This window comes from Calonectris borealis, chromosome 19 (assembly GCF_964195595.1).
Source record: "Calonectris borealis chromosome 19, bCalBor7.hap1.2, whole genome shotgun sequence".
Lineage (NCBI taxonomy): Eukaryota > Metazoa > Chordata > Aves > Procellariiformes > Procellariidae > Calonectris > Calonectris borealis.
The window spans coordinates 3,689,631-3,715,075 of NC_134330.1; the positions used below are offsets into that span (position 1 = coordinate 3,689,631).

At 35.2% G+C, this 25,445-nt stretch overlaps 1 protein-coding gene across 7 annotated transcripts in view; it reads right to left on the reverse strand.

The window, feature by feature from the left end:
* The window catches only part of BRIP1 (BRCA1 interacting DNA helicase 1), a 68,592-nt gene that overhangs the window by 27,427 nt on the left and 15,720 nt on the right, over positions 1-25,445 (reverse strand). For 6 of the 7 annotated variants that reach the window (XM_075168438.1, XM_075168437.1, XM_075168435.1 and 3 more), the window contains 5 exons: positions 24,479-24,611; positions 23,809-23,960; positions 23,097-23,268; positions 22,842-22,979; positions 22,278-22,439 (listed from right to left, as the gene is read on the reverse strand). In XM_075168438.1, coding sequence (XP_075024539.1) covers positions 22,278-22,439; positions 22,842-22,979; positions 23,097-23,268; positions 23,809-23,960; positions 24,479-24,611 — 757 coding nt within the window. The remainder of the gene's footprint in view (positions 1-22,277; positions 22,440-22,841; positions 22,980-23,096; positions 23,269-23,808; positions 23,961-24,478; positions 24,612-25,445) is intronic. The other variant, XM_075168436.1, reaches the window with a different exon arrangement.

Here is a 25,445-nt window from a genome sequence, read left to right on the forward strand (position 1 = left end):
CAAAATTAATCTGTCCCATGTCCAAATATACAGTTTAAGTGTTATTGTGAAGCAGAACTAATGGTAACTAATTGTTGTCACGTTTGAGTTTACAGGGAGAACACTTGCAAATTTATAGGAAACTACTTACATGAACCCTTGCGTATATTCCATGTTCTCAATATTAAAGATCTGAACTTATTTGCTGACATTAAGTATTTAGATTGGTTCCTTTTGAGGTACATGTGGTTCAGAGGGGACAAATACTGTTATTCTTGAATTTTCACTAGCTTTGTTCAAGCCTCTATTCAGGGAATTACACTTGCTTACTACTCCACCATTCTCAAGCAAGCACAGAAAGGCCAAGTGATGAATAGTAGGAAGAGTTTCCTTCACATACAGATGTTACTGTAGAATAAATCATGTCTTTTAAATGTGTTTGTCCTACTGTCTGTCCCCTTCTCTAGCAGCTCTGTCATTTCCTGGCAGCATCCTGCCTGTAATCTCTTTTTATATAAAAGGTCGTAATACTATGATCGAGCAATGACTGTCCATCTTGCCATCCACAGCCTGCCACTATGCCTTCAGTTCTTGGATATGATATGGAGATAATTCTGGTAAAGAAAAGAATCAAACAAATTATGCCTCTAAGTACATCCATTTGGGATCTGTTAGAGCTGCCAGTGACTGTAATATTATTAGCTTTCCAGATTTCATTCTTCCTTCTGTGAAACTAATGTCTGCCTGGGCATTCACTTAGCAATCTATGCTAAATTCACTTCTAGCACTGCCTGCTGCTTACCATGCATGACAAAAGGAGGCCAGTAAGAAAATATAGACTGGATATATTTGGGTATAACTGAATTTGACATTTACATACATAAAACTAAAGGTCAATTGCCCCTGACTTTTTCCTCCTCCTATCATCTCAGCTACTGAAATCAACTGGTATTTTTCACAAACACACCCTTATGAAGTGTTCTCAGCAGAAAAATTGTTTCTTAATTTAAGAGAAAGCAAGTCTGTTGATAGTCTCAGAAAGGGCGATTACTTAATCCCTCAATTCCACTGTATTTCCCTCATATTTGAAAGAAGTATAACTTATATTCATAGTTGGAAAGATGGCAGTAGAAAACCTTCCTCCAAATTCTTAAGAAAACATCTTTTCTCTTTTGTGGGTTACAGGTAAGACCATAATAGGTTCGGGTTTCTTTTTTAATTGACAGCAACCATCACAATAGAAAATCTACAATTTTTGATGGAAATGTGTGAATTATTCATGAAAATCTTTGGCAAGAAAGGAACAACTCATTTAATTACACATAGGCTGTTACCTCTTCCATTTAATGGAGTTTGCTAGATATGGAAACTTTCTTGTACACAGGAAAGTATGCACAAACACACACAATACCCATGCTATAGACAGACACTAAAACGACGAGAATTATGGACATGACTGAAAACAAATAAATAAAATATAGAACACACACATGCCTCATAAGACCTAGGAATCAAGTGCAGGTTTCTCATAAAAAATTATTTCACTTCGGGTTGAAAAAGTGCAAATGGGAGCAAGATATAATGCCAGGAATCACAGGAAGCAACCATTAATGCCCACAGTCAGTCACTTTTTCTACCCAAGGGAATAATAGTTTCTGCAGTGGAAGGCAGTCTGTGTATATTTTATTAAATCCCCTAAAAATGGATTCTCAAATGGTTTATTAACAAATGGTCTTCCTCCAGGAGAGCAGAAAATCTTGTTAGAAAGAACCTGTCATCTTCCCATGCACTGAAGGATGTTTACTTTGATAGCTTTTCCCTTTTTTTCCTTTCTGCGATTTAAAGACACCTGTAAGCTATGATCCAGAGAAACTATGAGCTCTGTATTTAGATTTACCATTCGTCTTTGTCAGCATCCCCCTTTTTAGGCAGCTTGTGAAGCACTCTTGAAGTTTGGGAATGGGGGAAACTGTTTTCTCAACATCTCTTGCCATTACGTTGCACTCACAGGCAAAATCCTCTCAATCCTGTGTCCGTGAAGGAAAAGCTTTGCCCCTTTCCATTTGCTGCTTCGTTTTATACAGTGCCAAAAGTTGCATTAGGGGTTTCCCATGTCATGAAGCAAGACCAAAGATTTGTTTAATGTATTTTACCCTAAGGCAAGTTCATTGTAATTTCCAGCATCTTAACAAAGTTAAAAAGTTAACTTGCAGCAACCAAGTTGCTGGGGATGCACTTTTTCTGTAGTATTCATTACTTCCCAACAGTGATTTTTGAAGTAGCTATTACCTGAGATGAGAGAGAGTCTAACAGAAAACACTAACATAATAAGTTACTTATTCTGTTTACAGTTCCCTAGCTCTTGTCCAACTACAAGCACCTGCTACTAAATTTCTTTACATAGAATATTCCTTAAATATTTTAGCATTGATACACATAATGAATGGATTGCACCTTGCCAGCAGAGTAAAAAGGCATCACAGAAATAATCCCTCAATCAAAAAGTGCTTGGGGAAGCAATGGAACACTTAAAAACATGAAAGGAAGTTCAAGAGCAGTACAGATAATGACTTAAGCAGCACTTGACAGCAGAGTAAAATAACTCTGGCTTTATTGGCTGGTTTAACAACTACTAACTATTTAATAATAACTATTAGTTACAATTGCATTGTATATTCTTGTGCACCTTTAAAACTATATGATGTCTTGTTACCCAGACATTTATATAATGATGACTGAACAAAAGGTATTTCAAAGTGCACAAAATTTACACAAATATCCTGTAACCCTCTTAAAAGTCTGCCATTATATACTAAAAAACCCACTTCTCCAAACTTCGGTATTTTTTCATCTTGTTTCTATGTAATTTTTTTTTTAATTATATGAAGTTCCATTTTTCATTGTTATTCAGACATGAAGGGTAGCTGGGGGGAGAAAGGAAACAGCCATTAGGTTTTTCTTAATAAAAATCACAGTATTGGCACCACTGTTAGTGCAAAAAGTCAGAGATTCCCAAGGGACTAACATTGATCTAAAAGCCTTTTCCTATGCAGAGCTCTTCATGTGTTTGCTACCAGAATTTTCTTTTTGAATAAGCACTGCTTCAAATCAAAGTGTGTCTCCAGTGGGCTGGAAACGTGTTTGAAGGGTCAAATAGAAGTTCTATACGCAGTCAGCACAAAACTTCAGAAATGGAAAACAGACATCTATGGCCAACCCAGAGGCTGAGCAATAGGACTTACTCCACTAGACTCTGTTTTGGTGGAACTAGGAGGGCTATGCCACACTTGGGACTAAAAGGGCAGTCACTTGCAGAAAACAGGGTTATCATCCAATCCAACAACCTGTAAGAGTGACACACAGACATACAGTGCTGCTATAATGATGTACTCTTACATCATCTTTTAAGTATCCGCCCATTAGAGACATTCTACATACAGACACCAAAATTCTACATTTACATGAAATGGAGTGAGGAAGAGGTGATGTCAGTTTTAGAAGCAGCTAAAACATTGTAATACAAACATTTTCCCTTTAATTTCAAGGTTATGTTACATGGTAGTATGTTTTGTTTTTTTAAGATGTAATATAGACATATGCATCTTAAGATCATTTCCAGCTATGGTTTGTAAAACCTGAAGTGTCTCGAGAAACACCAAATGGAAAAGACTGGCCTGGGCCATTCCCTGCTGAATACCTACAACTGATTATAGGAAGTATTTCCAAAGGGAATCTAGACTAAACTAGAACACTACAGACATGTAGATTAGGGACTTTAAACATGGAATAAAGGGATCCCCCAAAGCTCTAGCAGATGGAGAAGAATATACTTTTATATCTACAAAACTGAAATACATCACGTTATTTTCCTAGTACACAGACTAGGGAAATTACAGATTATCTCATTAAACAGTTTCTTTTCCTATGTAACTTTGGAACTGTCTTACAGATTTATTCTCTTTTAACTTTGCAATACCAAAAACATTTTAAGAAGCTGCAGATGTATGTACCCGCATCCAGCTGAGCCTCTCTCCACCTACAGGATGAACAACTGTTTCAGCAACCATAATTGGATTCAGAGAGAGACAACAGAACCTGTCGAATTGAATTGTGCTCTTCTAGTCCCTTCACAATCTTACATTGTGAAAAAGGCCATAAATTCCCCGTGTACGCAGAATCAACCACAAAGTAGGAAAATGTATCCAAAGGCGATTCTAACTGCCTAGAAATCTAGCTAGGATGAGGGAACAAAACTAAAACCTACTCATTTAAATAAAACAATAAAACTTTTTCCAACACATGGTGGTCTAATTTTAAAACTAGTGCTTCTTCCACTCTCATCTGAGTCAAACTTATGAAAATGAAACAGGTATCCCTGCATATTTTAAACATACACTAATAAGGTCTTATACCTTTCCAAAGTATGCAACACTTAATGCCTTACCAGCATTTCAGTAACAATTTCAATAACACATTATAAAAGAGAACAAATACATCATAAAATAGACCATGGGAGATGCAAATCTGCAACTGGTGGATACTGTGATTCAGTAACCAAAAAAAGCTAAATAACTTAGAGACAGTACTCCAAACATCTAACAATAAAACCTAATAGTATTAAATAACTTTTGCTCTTAGCAAAATTTTTTAATTATAAGTTTTTATTTAAATTTTATACTAGATGTAAATTAATTTATATCTTCTTCAGTAACAGAAGACATCAATTTCTGTATCTTTCCTCTCCTCTTCTTCCACTGGTCTCATAAAGTCTGTTTTGCTTCAAGACATTGAGTAACTCTGTCCTTCAGTGAGTGCTTTTATCTTATCTAAGCAACAGGAGGAGGCAGTGGAGTGGAGGAGGCAGAGGAGTGCAGATACCAAATTTATACACTGAGTTTTATCAAAAGTTTTTGCTTCAATGCAGTGCTTGTATCTTGACAGAAATATAACAGGTGTCAAAACCAGACAAACGAGAGGCTTTTTTTACCTCTGCATCTACTGAAAACCCTTACATTCAGAGAGAATGTCAAGAAGAAATGCAGTTTTCTTGTCTTACTACAAAATGTTTCCCACCATTTGGACTGTCTGAAAAAAAAAAAAGTACAGGTCGCTTTATATATCACAGGACAACTCAACCTGCATCTGCATCAGCTGCCTCCTCTCTTCCTTTCAGTAAAAATCAAAAAAATCTATACGCTCTGACAGATCCTTCTGCAAATTTAAGCTATCAGGATGGAGGACATCATATTTTCCACTAAAGTAATCCTCTGATGATCTCAAGGCACAGATGTTTTTATAATGTATCTAATTCCATAGGTATTGCATTACCTTTAATAAGCTTCCAGGATGATGCAGTTTGCTGAGTCAGCTGGTTAGCTACAGCTGTAACTTTTTGTTCAAAGCACTCTCCCACTGGTCTCAAAGCTCTAGTCTGTTCAGCCTGATGGTTAATTACCTGGTTGAATGTTCTACTTCTATTATGAAAGAATGAAACTGTCTCTATATTAGTGATAATCCCAAAATATATTCAGTCATTAAATAAATGCATTTAGTACGTCACTTAAACACTAGCTGCCTTAAATTCATGTTATTTCAAAGTAACCCTAAAGAATGTATCTGGCCAGACTCCACCCTCTTTTTCCACATCACTTACATACTGTTATTACAGGCTCATATTAAACGAACTTCTTCAAGAACTAAGATGTTTTGGAAAAGTACAGAATTAGCAAAAGTTATTCGACAGTTCTCTGAACTAAAAGGGTTGCCAAGCCTCTGTACCAAATGACCTGGAATCCTATAGGTAACTGACTTCCAGGACTATTGGAACTCTTCAATTTGGGGGAAACAGCAGTTAATAAAGCCAATGTGGTGGCATGGGATCAGTAACTAATTCCATTTCCACCTTTAGTTTAAAAACAAACAAATAACAAACAAACAAAACCCAACAAAAAAAGTCCTTTGCGGTTAAAAGTGAACTCAGAGGAAACAGCAGAAGGAAGAAAGTAAACAGAGTAATTAAATGGGAATAAAAGATTGAAGGGACAAGAGATAACTGCCTGGAAGGATTTAGGTGAAAGGAAAAAGCTGAGTTTCCTTCCAAAAACAGGAGGGAAAATATTTGGGCCAACTAACCAATAAAATCTAATGTCCATTATCCAAATCTTTAAAATAAATTTGGAAATAGCACTAGAACTATTAAAAATAGTACTATAAAAAGGACAATGACCCTCAATAAAGAATAAAATGTCACATGTATGAAAAAAGCAATGAAACATATTACGTGCTTTCAAAAGGACTGAAAGAATATGCACCTTTTAGCTACAAGTCATTTACCAAATTGGCAGAGCTAATTTACATTTCATATTTTTTCCTTTTTTCCTTCTTAATCAACCTGTATGCTTTTTCAATTGTGATTTTATTCTTAATCACCTTCCTCACCAAAAAAAAAGAAAAAAAACCCTCAATTTTGCTTGACACCCAGACATTTGCACTGCGCTAGGCTGGGACTATACCAGCCAAGAATAACTTAGTCCATTGAATTATTTAAGCAGTTGTTTGCACTCAATTAGATTTTCATGAAAGGTTAAGCAATAGACTGGTTCACAGAAACCTCTTCATGTTTATTGGAGGTATCTAACATAATATAAGGAGGTTTTAAAATTCATTCTTCTGAATGACTAAGCTGATACAAAATACTAACATATCTATTCACAAAAAAAAAGTATTTTAAGCTTCAAATTCCATTTTCTCCATTTCTAATTATAACAATTTCATTTAAAGAGAACATGAAAATATCCGTGCCCAAAATACTTCATTTGTGAAGTAAAATCTACTTTCAAAATAGAATGTTAATTTCCCACTGTTAATGGGAAACTGGAAAAAAATACCAAATGCCCATATAAATACATATGCACAGGTAATATTTTCTTTATGTTCCAAAAAGAAACTGATTTAATGCAGCATTTTAATGGAAACAAGCCACAGAAAGATGCTATTCTTATCGAGGAGAGGCTACGCCTCCTTTCTACTGCACATTTCCCCAACTATTTATTATCATCATGGGGCTACCACCAGCGCTGCAAAGAAGTGTTCTTTTGAACCAGATTTGGTTTACAGAGTACTAACTCCAGATCAATTTTCTGCCCGATTTCCTTTCCCAAAGTGTTACAGAGCCTCTGTAATGAAATGCTCCATAATTCCAAAACAGAAAATAAAATTTAAAAAAAAAGAAACATTTTTTCTGCCGTCAGGAAAAAGAAAGCATTCTACTGTAAAACCAATAATTAAAGAATACAGGGAACAGAGTATGTTCAGACTTTGATTTCTTTGTTTTAAGGAACATGAACACTAGGCAACACAGAGAGGAATTTTAATGCGGAAAGACCTTAGAAAAATCCTGAAATAAAAGTAGACACTGTGAAGGAATGAGACCAGAACGTATGCTCATCTAAGTACAACTCCCAGAGGAAAACACACATTCCTCACTTTTTTTCAGAACCTCTCCTTTTCAGCTGATGAGGAAGATTTTCTAATGTGTATTTAACTGCTAACCCTTACCATCTGTGACAGCAAAAATCAAATCAAGTGCATAAAATAAGAACGCATATATTTAAAGCAAAAGTAGTTAAAAGGAAAGTGATTTTAAAAACTTAAGCTTGCACAGATAGTCATGATTCCAAAATTAAAACAAAATTGCTGAAGTTGATCAATGCTCAGCAGGTTATTATCTTCTATAAGAAAAGTTACATTTCATTGGAAAGCCTTCAACAGTCCAGAGATGGAATCCAGGAAGCTGTGAAGGGACCTCATCCCAAGTCACACATTCATTCTGATGTTTTACATTTCTTCCAGGGTTATGAAGAAAGATCATACAGCCTTTTAATTTTCCTAACAGGTGGTCTATATCATGGAGTCTTCCCTCAACACATCTCCCAGGAGAAAGTTGCCCTCAATTGGAAATCTGTATCACTACTACACGTGCTATTTCAAGAGATTTTTCACTTAGATCTCTCTTATTATTTCTTCCCAACAGAAAATCAGCTTGAAGAATAAAACTTTAAAACCATATAAATGTCTGATTTTCAAGATCTTGCGTGGAAAAAGTCTCACTTTATGTTTAGAAGTGCTGTACTTACTTTCTCATGGAAAATTTTAAACAAACATGAAAGAAAAACAAACATTTAGGACCAAGACTCATGTGTTGAGATACCTACCTGTGCTAGGAAATGCGGGGTAAAATCTGTGCTAGCCCACACAGTCTTGGCAGACACACTGGGGGAGGAGGGGGGGAGGGAGGAGGAAAAAAAAAAATAGATAAAAGCTACCGTGCAACACAACTACATAATTAAACTAAACCCTGAACATGGTGAAAAACTCTGTATTATGAACAAGATTCTGATCACCATGTGCACACTCCAGCACAATAAAAGGTGAATAATTCATAATCATTTTCGAAGAAAAAGTATGCATCACTCAACCTGGGGGAAACACAGGGGATTTCACTGGTATGGTTTTTCTTCAGGGACAATGACAAAGTGCCGCTCACCAGCAGGAAACTGAAGCACTGAACTGTGTTCCATGTGCCATAAATCAACACTGCAGCCTACAGAATGTCTCTCTGGTACCAACATACCATCAATTTTTCAATAACCTCTTTAAATAATGGAATATGTGAACGGCAACAACAGTAATGAAAAATTAAATGTTTTGCACACCAAAGACTCTAGAATAACACAGTTAATATGTTGCTTCTACAGTTAGAGAAGCTTTTTAATATAAAATCTTTTCCCAAAAAACCCAACATGTTTTACCACAAAACAATCTGGATAGCCTTTGAAGTATTCAGTCTTTGAGCTCCATTGCAGCTGTTTCTAAACAACCTGGTTCAAAACAGGGTTTCTTTGTGGTTTTAAAATTAACCAAGACAACAGCTTTCTGTGTTACAAGAACGGCTTGTACATTCACCCTAGGCTATCATTACACTTTCACGTTCCAGTGAGAGAGCAATCCTTCATGCAAAGAAAGCTCTCCAGAAAAATTTATTTTTAAAAGGATTATTTAGATCCTGGTCCAGAATCAAATACAAAATTATTAACTCTTCATGAATGAAGTCAGCATCCTACACTGCTGTCCTGCTCTTCACCAGTCAAAAACCAAGCTCAGTCATCTTTGACCTCTTTTTTTCCAGAATAAAGAGGAAAAAAAAAGACAAGGTTGTCTTAGTGGCACATCAGCAGTGAAGCACTGTACCATCTGGGAAAACAAATTCAAACAGGCGTGCAGTGTAGTCCTAGGCATGAGGCCGACCAAGTCCACGAATGCTCACACAGTAAATGGGGGCAGGCAGATGCCTGTCATGGGGAACTGACTCCAAGAGTGGGAGAGTAACAGGTTTTAGCTCTTAGTCTTCTATTAACACTACGAGAGAAATTATTTTTAAATTTCTAGAAGGCATTTTACACCTGCAGTTATTAAATAATTTTAAGAAAGATTAATATTCTCTTTACTTTCTCAAAAAGGTTAGGCATTTTTCCCTTGTTACACAGCAAATAAGTGCACATAAAAGAACTAAGACAATTTCTCAGCAACAACCATGTATTTTATGCACGATGTTTAGCTCTGAATAGGTAATTACATAATGATAAATTATGATAACAGGGAAGGATATCAGCTCTGATTCTTGGAGACATCTAAAACCTCTCATTTGGGAAGCAGGACCACTAAACAGAAACATCAGTACAATTCCAGACCTAAGTCAAAGAATGAAGCAAACGTTAAAATACAGAAATGCAAAGTGATAAAGCTTTCTGCAATCATGACAACGCAAATGATGACCCTCACCAATGTCACCAATATTAGAAACATGCACTTCAGTCAGCAGCAGCTAAGGAGAGAATAATAAGCAATTAATCTTACACAGTAAGAAGCTATTCCATGACTTTATTAAAAGAAAATTTTAAAGCAATCTGCCAAACTTAACTAAGTATATAACATTTCTATAACAAACAAGAGATAAGATAGGGTTCCATAGACAAAAGAGCATGAATAATAAGAATGAATCGGGAACGGTTATCTATCCCACAAAAAGAATCTGATGCTGGGGAGGAAAACCTGAAAGCAGGATCCTTAAACACAAACTTTACCATAAAGGCAGGGACCTCACTGGAACGCTAAGTAAGGAGCTGGTTTTCTGGTTTAGGGTGCTGTTTGGATTTTTTTTTTTTAATTAAGTATCCTTCCTTCCCAAATGAAAAAGATTTATCTGACCTTATGTAACTTGGACCATCTTTTTTCCCAAGAGTAAATGCTTGATGTACCTTCACCATATATACTACACAGTTTAAAAAAAAACAAAAAAAAAGAAAAAAAAAAAGCTAGTGTAAGTATTTCTTCAAAGTAGACAACTCTATCCCCTTTCCCTCCTTCCCTTCTCCTCAACAAAAAATGTAGGAAGAAGGAGGAACAACAGACCTTTCAGAGTATCTGATTCTTAAGAAAGAATGTCTTATGTCATGATCAAAAATAGGAAGAAAAAGCTGAAAACAAAGTTTCAGATGTAACACACTGCAATTTGGCTACTAACAAGCTAACTGGCTCATTTGTAAGCCATAAAACAGAAGTTATATTTTGTGTAAGTTGTTTCAAAACATTTTTGCAAAAAATAATCCATTAATGCACTGTGAACTGTATCAAAATCCAATAAATACTCTTTAGAACACACCACCTCACCAATTTTATTGCAAAGAAGCTTGCTTACCCAATTAACCACTTAGTCTAAGGCATCATGATCTTCTAAGACACGATTTCACAGGCTTCCTCACTTTCCAATGAAGCAGATTTTTTCTGAAGTTAAAACAGCCCGTGTCCCTTTCAATACATTTAATATTCAAATTCTTGTATATGCTGTTACATCGCTGATACAGAACATGCTATCTAAATATATGCTTTCAAGTATATTTTATCTTATATATAGTGGTTTTCACACATGAAGAAGTCACATCTCTACCACATCAGGCAGTGAACCTCTAAGAAATGCCAAAGGGACCAGGAACTCTGCAGGTTGCAATGGTACAGAACAACAGTAATGTCAAAGTAACTCGTGCAAGATACACCTTCTTAAAAATAATGTTGCTTATGTATATTGTTCCTTATTAATAACTACTGTTTTCTATCCTGCTTTCTCTCCCCTTCATTAAAAGCTCTTGAGGAAAAAAACATGTTGACTGTAATTGTTATTTACTATTTGGACCCTATCATTCGCAGAGTGCAAACTTCGTGACTGTGAAAACTCATTTTCAATGCAGTTACTACTTAAATGGTAGGAAAAATATGCAAGCAGAAAGTGTTAATTACAACAGAAATTGGAGCATGTGTTAACTAGATATAACAATTCAGCTTGCAGCACTTTGACAAGTCAGAGCTCAGAAGTGAGAAACAATAATAGATTTTTAGTTTATTTTCCTGATGCTGTATGCTCAGGGTATTTAAACTAACAGCGTAATAAAATATTAAACCGCACAGCTCTCAGGGTGTGAAATTTACAGGCAAAACGCTCATCTACCAGCACGGCGCATAATTTTTTTAGACATAATACCCAATAATCTGCCACAGACTGTCGCTACGGATTCTACTTTATATGATGTGCAGATGCTATCAGAAACTATATCTGCTCTATATAAAAAGCAAGTGCCACAGGGCACTTGAATAATTGCAAGTCCCTTGCTGGTCACCGTAGCAGTTCAGTAGGCCACGGAAAGTATGTTTGTTCATTCTTTGCAGCCAGTAATTCAAAAAGATAAGGTGGGACCCAAATCACACCTAGAAATTTCCCCTGAGCCAACAGCACTGAACTGCTACAACACTCCATCACAACAGCCATTGTGTATGCGAGGAGTGGCCGTGTGTAAAATGTCTGATTGCAGTAACAGCTCCACCATTCCCACAGTTTCTGTGGGTTTCCACAGAATGAGAAGTCAGAACAGTTCATTCCTTTCATATCACTTCACCCAAATTTCCATTCACCCAGAATATTCAGCTGAGTAATTCTCCAGTTTTCTTGGTTAATATGCGGTGAAGGCAGACTCAGTTAACAATGCTGCAATTTCATACTAACAACTTCATAACATAAACCATATTTCATAAAAAGATCACAATTTCCAAATTAGTATCTTTATAGATTCTCATATTAAGGTCAATCACTGAAAAACGTGTTTTAAAAAAAACACAGTAACCTTTCGTCTCTGAGACTGAGTCTAGCAGTAAAAGGGATGATCTTGCTCCCTTCCTTGAATATGCAATATCATCTCTTCCCTTGAGCTATCTCTGACACTTCTATGACCTCCTGACGAGCCAACTCAGTTCACAAGGCCAGCAGAAAACTAACCAGGGAGGAAAAAAAAAAAAAAAAAAAAGGATAAAAAGTCTTCCTTTGTTCTGGAGATCTGAATCAGTTGACACAAAATTCAGAGTAGCACAAGAACGATAGCAAGGAAAGGGGGAAGAACCTCGCCATTCAGCAGCAAGCTGCTGGATCATCTCCTCTAACTTCTCTAAGCATATCTAATGTTTGGATTGTCTCTAATTTCCCAGAAACCAGGAAAATTACTCCATAACCAGTAATCTAGGATCCTGTCATACTGTTTAAGAAAGAAAACAAATATTGTGCAACTATTCAGATTGTCAGTTATAATCCCCCAAAGATAAAATTTTATCTTTGATGTAGCCCAACATTTTTCTTGGCCTGCTTTGTAACACATGTGGATGGTCAAAACTGAAATTAGCCATCGGTAACCAAGCAGTGGGAAAAAAACCACTCCAAAACCAAAACCCAAACAACTCAAGAGGTTAAAAAATTCTAAGTGAAAACATTCTAATAAATCATTATAATAAAACACACATCAGCTTTAAAAGTTTAGGAGAATTTCAATTATTCCTTTGGAGCATAATTCAGCACAATTCTGGCTTTCTTATTTCAAGGAGATAACGGTTGCTGTAGCCTCTATAATTACACAAGAAATGATCTTGCCAGGGTGTGAACTGCCAGTTCCACCTTCAATTTTGGCAGAGTAACTTGATTGAACTGATGACATGAAAGAAGGAGGCTTGCCAGCTGAATTTGAGGATAAAGATTACATACCTGGTTATAGAAAAACTCTTATTCTAATTATTTTTGTACGAACTTCACTATTCCTTCTGCTACTGTCCTTCTCTACTTGAACCGATACCACCACAATAGTCTTCAGTGCCCGAGGCAGAGAAAAGAGGGTTGTGATGGAATGGTTGAAATCTTCCATCACACACAGTGATTTTTACATACTTGTCTTCGCTATGCCCAAGTCAATGGGAAAACCAGAAACTACAGACTTTAGAAATCACATTAAGATTTACAGGAGCTATTGGAGTTCTCAGAAGACACCTCAGATAATGCACACCAAGCTGAAAATTGTTCTTTTGGATGTATGTGAGGGCCCCAATAGCTAGACAGTTTATATTACAAACGTTTAAATGTTTAAATGATGGAAAAATAGAGAATAAAACTGAAAGCAGATATTGTACATGATTAATGGGAGCAAAAAAAACCCATAAAACATAAAGAAGCTGAGATAAAGATCAGAAAGAAAACTACCAGCACAGAGCAAGAGTGAAAAACAAGCAATGAAGAAACAATAGTGAATAACAAGTAAAACAAAATTCCATCTACGTTTATTAGATACAAATGTTGAAATGCATAGTTTTTGAGTCATTAGAATTCGGCTTTTTTAGATCACATTTTCCCAAAATTATGCCCCATCGGACAGAAATCACTCACTAAGATTTTCATCAGAGTAAGGCAAAACACACAGTTTTAGAATCTGGCAATAAGCCTTTTTTTTCAAAGAAAAAGAAAAAAAACCCCAAAGGGTCACTTCAGTGTCATGAGCCCTACCTCAGCCCCCTGCAGTCACTGAAAAAAATTCCAGTGAGGCATTGCAAAACTTCCAGGGGGCATTGCACAGTCGTTAGTGCCAGGAAAGAGACACAGAGTGCCTTTTGCATGTTGTTTAATTACTCTTCCATGATTTTGCTCTACTTTTATTGTTAGGTACTTGCACACAATTTGAGATAGCAAGGATGACAGAATTCTATTCCCTACAGTCTTTTCTTGTTTTTAGGGTTTCTTACATACTGTAATAGCACCGTTGCAGCTGTTTGGCTCAAACAAATAAGGCTTCTGGAGTAAGAGAATGCCTTTCCCTTGAGGGCAGCAAGCAAATGCTGTGCAGAAAGTGAGTATCATTATTAATTTACAATTATTTCGTAACTTACCCCTGATATGCCAGTCTGTTTAAGGGCCTCCTTTCTTTTCATCCCAATGAACGTGATGTTGGATATTAGCTATAGTTACATCTAAAACTAGATGACACATTGAAACATTCTGTTTCCTGTATCATTTTAAAGCTGTAACATTCTATAACATTAAAATTATGCAGAAAGTTAATGTTTATGTAACTTCAAAGGACAAATTTCTGTCATAAAACACAGTTGGTGTGAACAGATTCCCACATCCTGCAAATATTTACACAGTGGAGTAAATCTCTTCCTCAAAGTACTCCTACAGCTGTCAACAGGAATATCAAGGAGAATATTAGTCTTGATAAAGCATTTATCCCTGCATATTATACCTAAATACACCTAACAGAAAAATTTAAGTAATCTTATGGAACCTACCCGACGTTACTAGATAATTCCTCACATAAGCACTGTGCAATCAGTGCAACTGCACCATGGAGCAACCATCTGTGGTGCAAAAAACTCTTTTCCTATTTAATTTCAAATTCGCCTTTTAACTGCACAAACCTAATGGTTTCCAATTTTTCCTCCATACACATTACAAGCAAAAAGACACTGTGGAATGTTTATCTCTTATCTGGATATTGTCATTTTACTGTCTCAAACTTCTTAAAACAAGCTTTTCGCTAGGGAGGAAATCAGTCAGCATCAGACCTAGTGGGGAAACCCTGCACTTGCTCAATGTCTATGGCTCTTACATAGTTCCAGATGTTCAGAACATTAATAATGCACTAACTCAAAACCTCTTTTTGAAACTTTAGAATGTGCAAATTGCATTAAAACCTCTTTGCCCTCATTAATGGTATTGTTACAATCCCAGTACTCTGGAAAATGTTTTTTGGCATTTGTTTAACTTTGTGATATTGCCATTTACTCATTTTAACAGCCAGTGCTCAAATCTTAATGCTTTTAATAGGCCTGGCTAAACAGACTACCATCTTTTGTAAATTTATTGAAGTAATTTATTAAATAAGTAAAAGTTGTCTGAAGGCAGCATTGTTTTTTTTAATTGATGGCAGAAAAAAATGGGTTTCTTATAATTTATTTACAAAACTGTGTTTCAGGAAAGTTTTAGAAATGAAAATATTCTGTTCTTTTTTCAGTGTTATGACCAATTTATTTTCTGCCGCTCTGACATAGACTTCTTTAAAAAAGTAATTTTCTACCAACCTCATACAAATCTCAGTAAGAAAAGGGGTCTACCTTAAACTAAGAAGAGCCAGACATTCAGAATTAATACTGAAGCTGTATATCCCTCCCTCAGTCTGTCATATATAGGGGTGGCACATTTATGTCCAGGCCAGGAGACAGTATAGTCAAGGACTTGGTCTCATCTCCAATGCAGACACACTGCTGCGCAATGGCAGAAGAGGTGCAATAGTCAGAGGTTAAACTGAGGTCCCTCCTGTTTATTCCAAATAACTACCTAGACTGAACCTGAAGATTCTCAGTCTGTTTGAAAACAGCACAAGTTAAATCTATTGCCATGCTCTACACTGCTCACAGAGTTAATTAATATCGTTAGGGCCTGCTTGCCTGAAGTTGTGTAATACTGCCAAGAATAGTATGTCAACAGAATGGGAAACAGCACTTGTCTGCAACTTCACCACAGCTTTGGCTGATACCCTAAACATGGAAAGGGAGCCAAGACAATAAACAAAGGTGTTCCAGTCCAAATGGATTTGCTGTCACCCAGTTCTGTCCGTTCCCACTGAAGAAAACGTGATCAGCCAAGAGAACAGGAAAAGGGGATGAGATTGACAGAACTTAAACTCTGAACTAGCAGCTCTTAAAATTATAAGATACATAGAAACTCAAACATGAAATTCAGCATTTATTTTTTGCAAGTGACGAAAGTTACCATATATGTATCATTATAACCTTACCCCAAAATTCTCAAGGGAAATAGCAAATGCAATGCAGCATTAATTGGTCTGTACCTACACGTTAATAGTTCTGCCTTCCTAACTAACATAGCACATGGCAATGCCAGTTTATGATGAAGGGTATTTGTTCATTAGTAGTACGATTGAGACTGCCAGATGTATTCAAGATAGGTATTGAATAGTTTGGTCCCAGATTTATTGTACACAAAACTCGTGACATGCTCACTTGCATGGAAAAGTAACAACTGTTGTTAGAGCTGACTGTATCGCGAATATTTACCTTTATATTTAAACCTCAAGTTCAATAGCATCTGTAATAAAGTGATCTAAAAATTATTTTCTCGTGGTTTTGGTTGCTTTTAAATTATACCCTTAGTTACAAAAGTGCTACTTCAATAAATGGAGCAGTGCTTTCAATTAGCCTTGTAATTCCTGTTTCCTCTTTTACTTTGTCTGTTCTGTTCTTCTTTTCCTCAATTCCAACTCCCAACAAAGCGCTAGTGAACAGGAACAAAACTCAAAACCACCCCTTAATATAGGTTGTATGAGAACCTTCTTTACCAACTAACCTTACTAGAAGTAATTCAGACTGAAAAAAAGGTCATTCACAAGAAAAGTGCTCTAGGAAACAAACGCCTTAGACCACTTTGTTCCAACATAGTATTTGTTAAAGTTACTCTTCACCAACCCTTGGAATCACTGCAGTACACAGCAGAAGCTCTAGACAGTCCAAACATTTTCCAGCAGATATTGTTTAGTTGTAAGAAATCTTGCTACTTTTTCATTATTCTCCACTAAATTGTCCCCAAAACATTAATTTGCTGGAATTTATACATAAAAAAAGAATCAATGTTAATGCAATATAAGAAAGACTTAAAAATTCTGCATTCATTTTCTTTTCTATTTCTATTATTATCTTCACTACTTTTGTAATTAACTACCCATTAGAGGTAAAATACACATAGCACCATAGCTGTAAACCTTAAACAATTGTCACCTGCATTTTAAAACAGTAACACAACTGGTATGAAAAAAAAAGTGTATCTATTTTACAGACATTTGGATACAAATACTTCATAGAGAGTATAGCAAATAATTTTTTAAACGTAGATTTAGACCATTCAGCCACTTCTAAGAGGTTCACAAGACAGACGACAAAGCAGTTACTATTTCTATCTTTGTAGGCTAGTATTTCCTGAAATTTTTTTCATTTTTCCAAGATATTTCCCTCTACAAAACTATTTGATACAGTATAATGCAAAATACATAGCAACACTGTACAACTACTGAGTAAAACTGCTATTTGACCTCAAAAGTTAAAGCTTTCTAAAGTAAAGCAGATACAAAAGAAATATGACTAATCTGAATCAATGGAGAACACTACATCTTAAAGTTGTAGGAGAAAAAAAAAAGGAATAAACAAATCTTAGATTCTCAAGCGAAGAATACTTATCTGATGAAATACTTTATTGATGAAAACAGGCAGTCAAAGCCTTTTGAGCAACTACCTGATTTCAAAAATTTTACCTCCAAGCTATGGCTCAACAATTAGCAGACACAAATTAACCAACAATGCCTCACAGAAAAAAAAAAAAACAAAACACCAACATTAACATTATTGTCCAAAGCTTATTTTGTAAAAAAGCTACTAAAGAAAGGTCAGTTAATTCATCATGATGGATTATCACTAAAATTTATAAGCATTAGCATTTTTCTCCTTGCTGGATACCTTGACTTTGATATGACACATATTGAATGAATCATCTAAGATGCAGGCACCAGGAAAGATATATCTTAATGCAGACAGGTCGGCGACATGAACCCTAATGGTCCTTATCTTAATCTTGTTTAAAAGCATCTTAGATTTCCAAGTAATCTTTTCACCTTCTGATATTCTCTTTTATAGAGTGTTTTTGCTGGAGTTGCTACTGATTTTCACATAAATGAATTTTTGTTGCGTAGTATCACCAGTTTTAGTACCCCTACAAATTATCTAGGTTTGCAATTTAGTAAATGTTAAGATTAAGCTTATTTTAAAAAAAAGTCAATGTGCCAGAACTCCGATAATGACAAAAATTTGTACGTTATTGTAGATTATCCCATTCATGAAACATGGCAACACAGCTGTTCATAACATAAACAGACACCTATCGAATGTGGAGATGTATATCTGATGCATTGTTTTCTTCTCATTCGTATATTTTCCTCTGTTGCATTATTAACCTCGGATATTTGCCATACATGTATTTAAACAGTCACTCTTCAATGAAAATATGTTTATTCAAATACCTGATTAAGATAAAAGCAAGGTTCTCTACTATTTCTTTTTTCAGATTCACATCTAGTAATTCCAAATTACTTTTCCCACAAAACTGCACTGAGCTCTTTCTGCTACAGCTGCTTTGATTAAAAAAAAAAAAAAACAGGGGATGGAGGGGCACAGAGGAAGGTAACAGGAGAATTATTTTTAATTCAGATTTTTTTGCAGTAACAGCAGTTCATACACTAGGTAAAAAGGTCTTTGGAAAGTACCTTTTCAGCCTGACAAAGTATTTTCTTAAACTGATGATTAGGAAAGGATGCAGGCTTACAATGTTGTGGAGCTTAAATTCTTCACAAAACAGTCGAATAACATTCTACAGATTATAAGTATCTTGTTGTAGGGGGCACTCCAGAGCAAAACATAGACAAATGACTACTACCTCTTCCTGGCAGTAGACAGCTTCTTCAAAGAAATCTACAATCTCCCAGGAAATAATCTACCTGAAGAAACGCTAATAGAGCAAAATGCAAGCCATTAATAGATGCTTTTTGCACACATTAGCACTGGAAGCAGTATTTGACTAAAATTGTAGCTCCTGCAGCAACATACTCTGCTGACATTTATAATGTTCATCTCAGATGTTCTATAAGCAGCATCCAGTTTTCTCATTTTATGATTAGGTTAATGTGGTGACATTTAGAAATTTTACTTGCCCTCTATTTATTTGCACATTGGAAACTTTCTAGTAGGTTGATATCTCTTCTAGGTGAGTAGGAGATATTTTTTCTCTCTATTATACACTTCAGAAGTCTGAAACAAATAATTAAATTTCTACCAGAGTTTGTTTCTCCAGCTCTAACATGAATACAGGGGTCATCACTTTCACCAAGTATTGGTAGATTACTTCTTTAATGTATACAAAGCAACACGGAATTCTAGACAAAATATAGAGAAATAAATATTACCCATAAAAGCCCCTTAAATTCTGGATTGGGAAGTTCAAATGGTAATATTCATTCTATTTCTGCCATAAATTTGTTTTATTTCCGACATCGTGTAACGACGTTCTGAATAACAGGACAAGCTGTAAGAGAACACTGCTTGGGTGCTAGCTCTAGGGTCCCAACATCGTTCATCACAAACTGTGTCAGGCAGGGCTCTCAACTTCTCCTGCCTGTGGCACGTGCTACACCTTCCATTCTTTCTACTCCCATAGACAGAGGCCAAAAAGTGTTGATTTACCATTCTTACAATAAAAAAGAACATATACCTATATTTTATTAAAGTGAATGAAAGTCTATGAAATTCAAAGTGAACAGAAGTGAACGAAAGTGCAGTAAGATGCTATTTCTGTCTCTAGCACTCTCCTTATATACAAAGAAGGAAAGTAACATACAATTTACTACCTGAATTAAATTAATAATGGGCTACCCAGAAAAATAAAATTAACTTTATTTACAAAGCAAAATAATTAGGGATAATTGTCAAAAAGGTTTTCAGGCAAACAGGTAAAAATGTGCAGCATGAATGCTGAAAGTGAGGTACTGAAACAGAGCCATCCAAGAAGCAGGGCCTCTGCTGGAGGTGCAGAGCACAGGACATCATTGCTGAGCCACAAATTCTTAAAAGAGAATGTTGAACTGAAAAATGTATCTGTAAGTATAACCAAACCAAAATCCAATGTACATGCCTAAATTCAAGCTCCGTCAAATTACCTAGATAGATGGCACTCAAAATTCAGAGCATTGCCCTCAGCCTTCCAGACATTTAAAAAGACTTTATTTTTCACTTATTCCAAAGCTGAAACTCCAATTCATAAAATAGGTTGAGCCCTGAAAAAAATCTGCTTACCTTGTAATAGTTAACTTAGTGAGGTACCTGACCATATATATTAATCACATCTTGATAGCCTTGAACAATTTCTTTAAAAGCTGCAGTTTTTTAAAGAGACATAGCAATTTCCCCAAGAAAATCTCTGAAAATCAGTTTTGAAATGCAAATGTGCAGGTAAGCAATATTCTGTATGATGATGAAAGAAAAATACCTTGTTTTCCCTGTACTAATATGCTTATGCTTATATTATTCTGTGTTTTCAACATATTAATCTCAGACTTAAAGGCAACCCAATCTAGAATAAAAGAAGTAGAATGAAAAAGGGCATCCATAGAAAAATATTGGCAATGTGATTTTAAAATATCATCCTTCAATTGTCTGCAATTTATATTTATCAATACTTTTGCTAGGATCATGGAAGTGTTCCCACAAAGAAAAAAAACACTCAACGTGTTTAGCTAGGTGACCTTTCAGTAAAACATAAGGGCAGTGAGAGGGGGAAGGGTACCAAAGCTGTCCAGCAATCTCTTTCCTTCTTTATTAAATGTCATTACAAAGTCTCTCTATACTTTCAATTCAGATTAGTATTCTCATAAAAACTTCCATAAATATTTGTCAGGTCTGTACACATAAGATCAACTATCACATACTGTTCAACATTATACACTTTAGTAAAAGAATAATGATGATAGTGAAAACTGAAATATGCTCCCATTTCAATTCTTAAATAAATTGAATGCAAAATCTATTTTCAGATTGTTAACTTTGCATATAAGTGCAGAGTTTTGTGAGCTAGGTTAAATAAATTTATAGTCAGTAATCTGCTTTTTTCAATGACTGTACATTACCTGGTCTAATGTGGTCACCTAATGGTTACTGTCAGTAATTGCACTGATGACTGCAATTCTTTATAGACACTCCGTGAAGAAAAAACCCTCGCTTTCCAGCCTCTTCAGTTAAATAGTAAACTAACATGAAGGTTTTGTGAAGAAGAAGAAATCTGTTTTATTACATTTTTTAAAATACTCTCTGTTAAGGAACCTTAGAGATGAGGGAAATGGTCTGAAACCTTTATTTCCATTATGCTGGGGTTTTTGTTCATTTGGTAGGATTTTTTTCGTTTTGTTTTTTTCTTTTTGAGAGGGTTTTTTTTTGTTTGTTGAGAGGATTTTTTAAAATCATACATGATGGTTTAAAATGAAAAAAGTCACACTCTTGCAAGCATTACAAGAAAAACGGGCAGGAATTACAAAATTACATTGCAGGTTTATATTCCTGTTCCTCAGAGCTGACCATAAATAACAGTAAGAACTAATAGAGAAGAAAGCAGAACTACTGTGAGGTACAGATTAACCATAATTGGATATCTGTTGTCAGCGAAATTAGATATTACATAGTTTGAAATTGAGAAATTTGATTCCTTTCAGCCAATATCAGTGAGCAATTCCCCCCGACCCAAGAAAAATATACTAGAATCTCCAATGCAGTGGAATGGAACAAGAAACAAGGAAAGAAGAAATTAACTGGATGAATACTACATTCAAATAGCATACAAAGACCATGCAAAGGCATTCTTGCTGCTGAGTTACACACAAAGTTTCCTTTCATGATGTGTACTTACATGGAGGAGATTATTTTTTTTTTTTTTAATAATTTCAAAACATTCAGGGAAACAATTTACGAAAAAATGCAGATCGGTCAGGCTTTTTTTTTTGGTAAAACTAATTGAAACAATTGTACTCATTAACTAAGATACAGACATCTGTTGAAAACAAATACGAACATATTTTTTCATGAAAACAAACTTGTATGCCAGTCAATATGACATAAAGAAATTACAATATAATATAATCACAATGTGTTATTACAATACATTTATTTTATAAGCATTTACGTATGTTGATGCATAAAGCAAAAGATTACACAGTACGTTTTCAAGTAGAGTGGGTGTGTTTTTAGAGGAAGAATATGAATTAAGATTTCCTTACCTTATAGGATGGCAAAAAGCACAAAATTCCTTGGCCAACTGTTTGACACACTGAAAGCAGAAGTGCTCCCACCTCATCTTGGAACTCAAAGGTCTCTGTATGCTGGAACGTGGCACACAATTTCCGACCGTTAGGGCCTGCTCCAATGGTGCCAACCCAAACCTGGTGTATTTCATATTAAAAAAGTCAATTCTAAAATACGTGACATAAACTATATTAAATTACATTGGGTTAAATAATGAAATTTTAAGTGTGAAGGAAAATATTGAGGTATTTCTAAACAAATTAATTCCAGTATTTAAAAGCAGAAGAGAAAGTGCAATAACTGATATAAGATGCCTCTTACCAAAGTAGCATGACTTCAACTTTTCCAGGGGAGTATGCGTGTAAAAATTGCCCCTTTTTTCATTTGAAAATGTACTTTACAATTGCATTAATGCAAGCAATAGTCTGTTCCGTACATTTCTTTTTGGGTTTGTCATCATTTTTATTTGCAAGTTATTGTTTCTTTTCCAATGGCCAGCATTACACCTCAGGAGAGGGAACAAAGATGCAGAAGTTTACCTGTGAGTTCCGAATAATGTGATTTGCCTCCAACTGAATAGAAAACTTCACGCCAAGCTCTGAAGAAAATGAATCCATTGGAGAGAGTGTACCAGATGTCAGAACAATTGTTCTGACATCACTTAAGTCTGAAAAAGCCTAGGTTGGAGAAAGAAAAGAAGGAATTTAGAAGAATCAATACAATCACTTTAAGATCTTATATATATTTGTTATCACTCAAATTACTTAAGGCCTTCTACTTCACACTCAGCTTACCACGGCAGGATTCAAGCACCAAAAATTAAGCATGTGGACTACGGTTTTCTGCCGCAAACTCCTTTTATGCTTGGGCCGTGCAAGGAAGGCACTTGTATCTGAAACATCAAGTTGGTTTTCATTCATCCAAGCATAAGTTTGTTGTAGAGCAACTCTGTAGTCATCTGCATACCTATATAGAGATATATAAATATTAATGAAAACTACAATTAAGCAATCAAACTGTAAGCATTAAGCTCATACAAAGCAGTGTTGCTACAATGCACTTACAATTTAAGTATAACAAAAAAATTTTATACTTTCAGAAAAAACAGTGAAACTTTACAATAATTAATATTTAAAAATAAGGTTTAAATCAGAAATTTTTAGTAACCACTGGCATTAGTAGTCAAGATATCAAGACAGTCAAATGATAAGTGCTATGTAGAAAAACAACAGCCAGCATATTTAACTTGGCAACACATCAAGAAAATTTACACTTAACCTTCAAATAAATTTCTTCAATATTTGAATTCATTTATGAATGAAAAAAATAATTTGGTAGTATTTAAATTCTTCCCACATAAATAGATTTTCCAAAGCTTTCTGAAATGTTAGTTTTGCTCAGAAGCCAGACACCGTAACTCAGGTGTTGCACAAATGAAAGAGTCATTTTGGCAAAGTAGCTGAATTAAACACAACCACACAGCTCAGACTATGTATTTGCACTGACCTGCTATTATCTTTAAAAAGACATAAAAGAACCATGAATAACCCTTTCAGCACAATCTGAGTGGCAGAGCTCACAACTGGTATCTCAATAAGTTCCTCTTTACCGAGCACTGATACTTTTTCTTCTTTTTCCAGGACAGTAGCAAGATGTTTCTATAAGAGGCAAACAAATTCCACATTAACAACATTCTAAGTAACTTCTCAAAAACAAAGCTAATACAGATACAAGACTATCAGCACACTGTTTTAAAAGTTCATCTAAGATACCTATAAAGTCAGACTGAAGACAGAATTGAAAAGGAAAAGTAACAACGCTTTTAACATATTTGGCTTACACAAAAAGGAGGGATAAACTTGAAAATAGCATAGATACATTTCAACAGTCAATAAAAATGCAGAGGAATAGAAGAGACAAAACTATCACTGACTCAATGGTTCAATTTAAATAGTTGCACACAATCAATTATATCCTTTAAAACATTGATTCTCTACAAATTCCAGTGGCTCAAGTGGATTACTCCTGGTTTTCATGAGGTATCATTTTCAGACAGCTTTTCAATATTGCAGTAAATTAAAAAATGTGTTAGCATTTAACTTACGTACATTTTAAGATGTTTAACAACATCAGTATTATGCACTCTTATATTTATTTATATAGCATACATCATTACCTGTAAAATGGGAAAAGTAATACCAGTTATTCCCATTTTGTGCAAAATGGTGAGCATTTCTTTTCCACTCCAAACCTTACAGGAAGTTTCATACCCTCTTTCTACTAATTGACTAGAGCTCTCCTGTAACCAGCTGTAAAAAGAGAGAAATCAGAAATAATTTCAGCATTAATTTTAGAGATTTAGAGATACTTTGCAGGTACAAACCAAACCAACCCTCAAAAATTGCACCAGACTTCTATGATGATAATGAATATTTTACTACCTCTAAGTAGAGAGATTCTGCTTTTCCTTATGCCGGTTTTTCACTGTTGAACTAACTTCTGTAGAACTGCTCTTGATGCAGCTCATTGAAGTGAGAATAAAATTTGTCCCTATATGTTTATATTTTATCATCATATAATATCTTTACAATGAAGAAAAAGGATTAAAATATAATCTTCTCTTATGATATAACATGTCAGGCTCATTTAAGAAAGATTTCTGCCGTACTTTTAAAGCCACTCATTATTACTCTAACTGATGCAAGCTGGTTTATCATCCCTGTCTATTGCAGGCTTTCCTATTAAGAACAAATCTTGAGGCATGAAATGAATACTTTTAATATTTATACACAGTAAGGGAAAGTGAGGCAATAAAAAGAGCATATTTTAACCTACCTACAGGTATTTGTAACTCTGCTACAATTTAATTTAATTAAGCAGAATTATAATTGTACGTACAATGCAAAATGTGATAGGACTTTCTAAAAACGTGATCTAAACATGCAGATCATCTCATTTGTGGCAGAACTAAAACATTCTCTAACTGAATGTGTCCTCCATCATCCCTGCAGTATTACAAGACCTTCCCTCCGTCTAGAAAAGCAGGCAGGCTTCCTCCCTCTCAGGAAATGCCGAAGCTGTCTGTTTCATCAACCAGCAGGAGGCATCAAAAAGACAGCTGTCATTTCTACAACAGTTCAAAA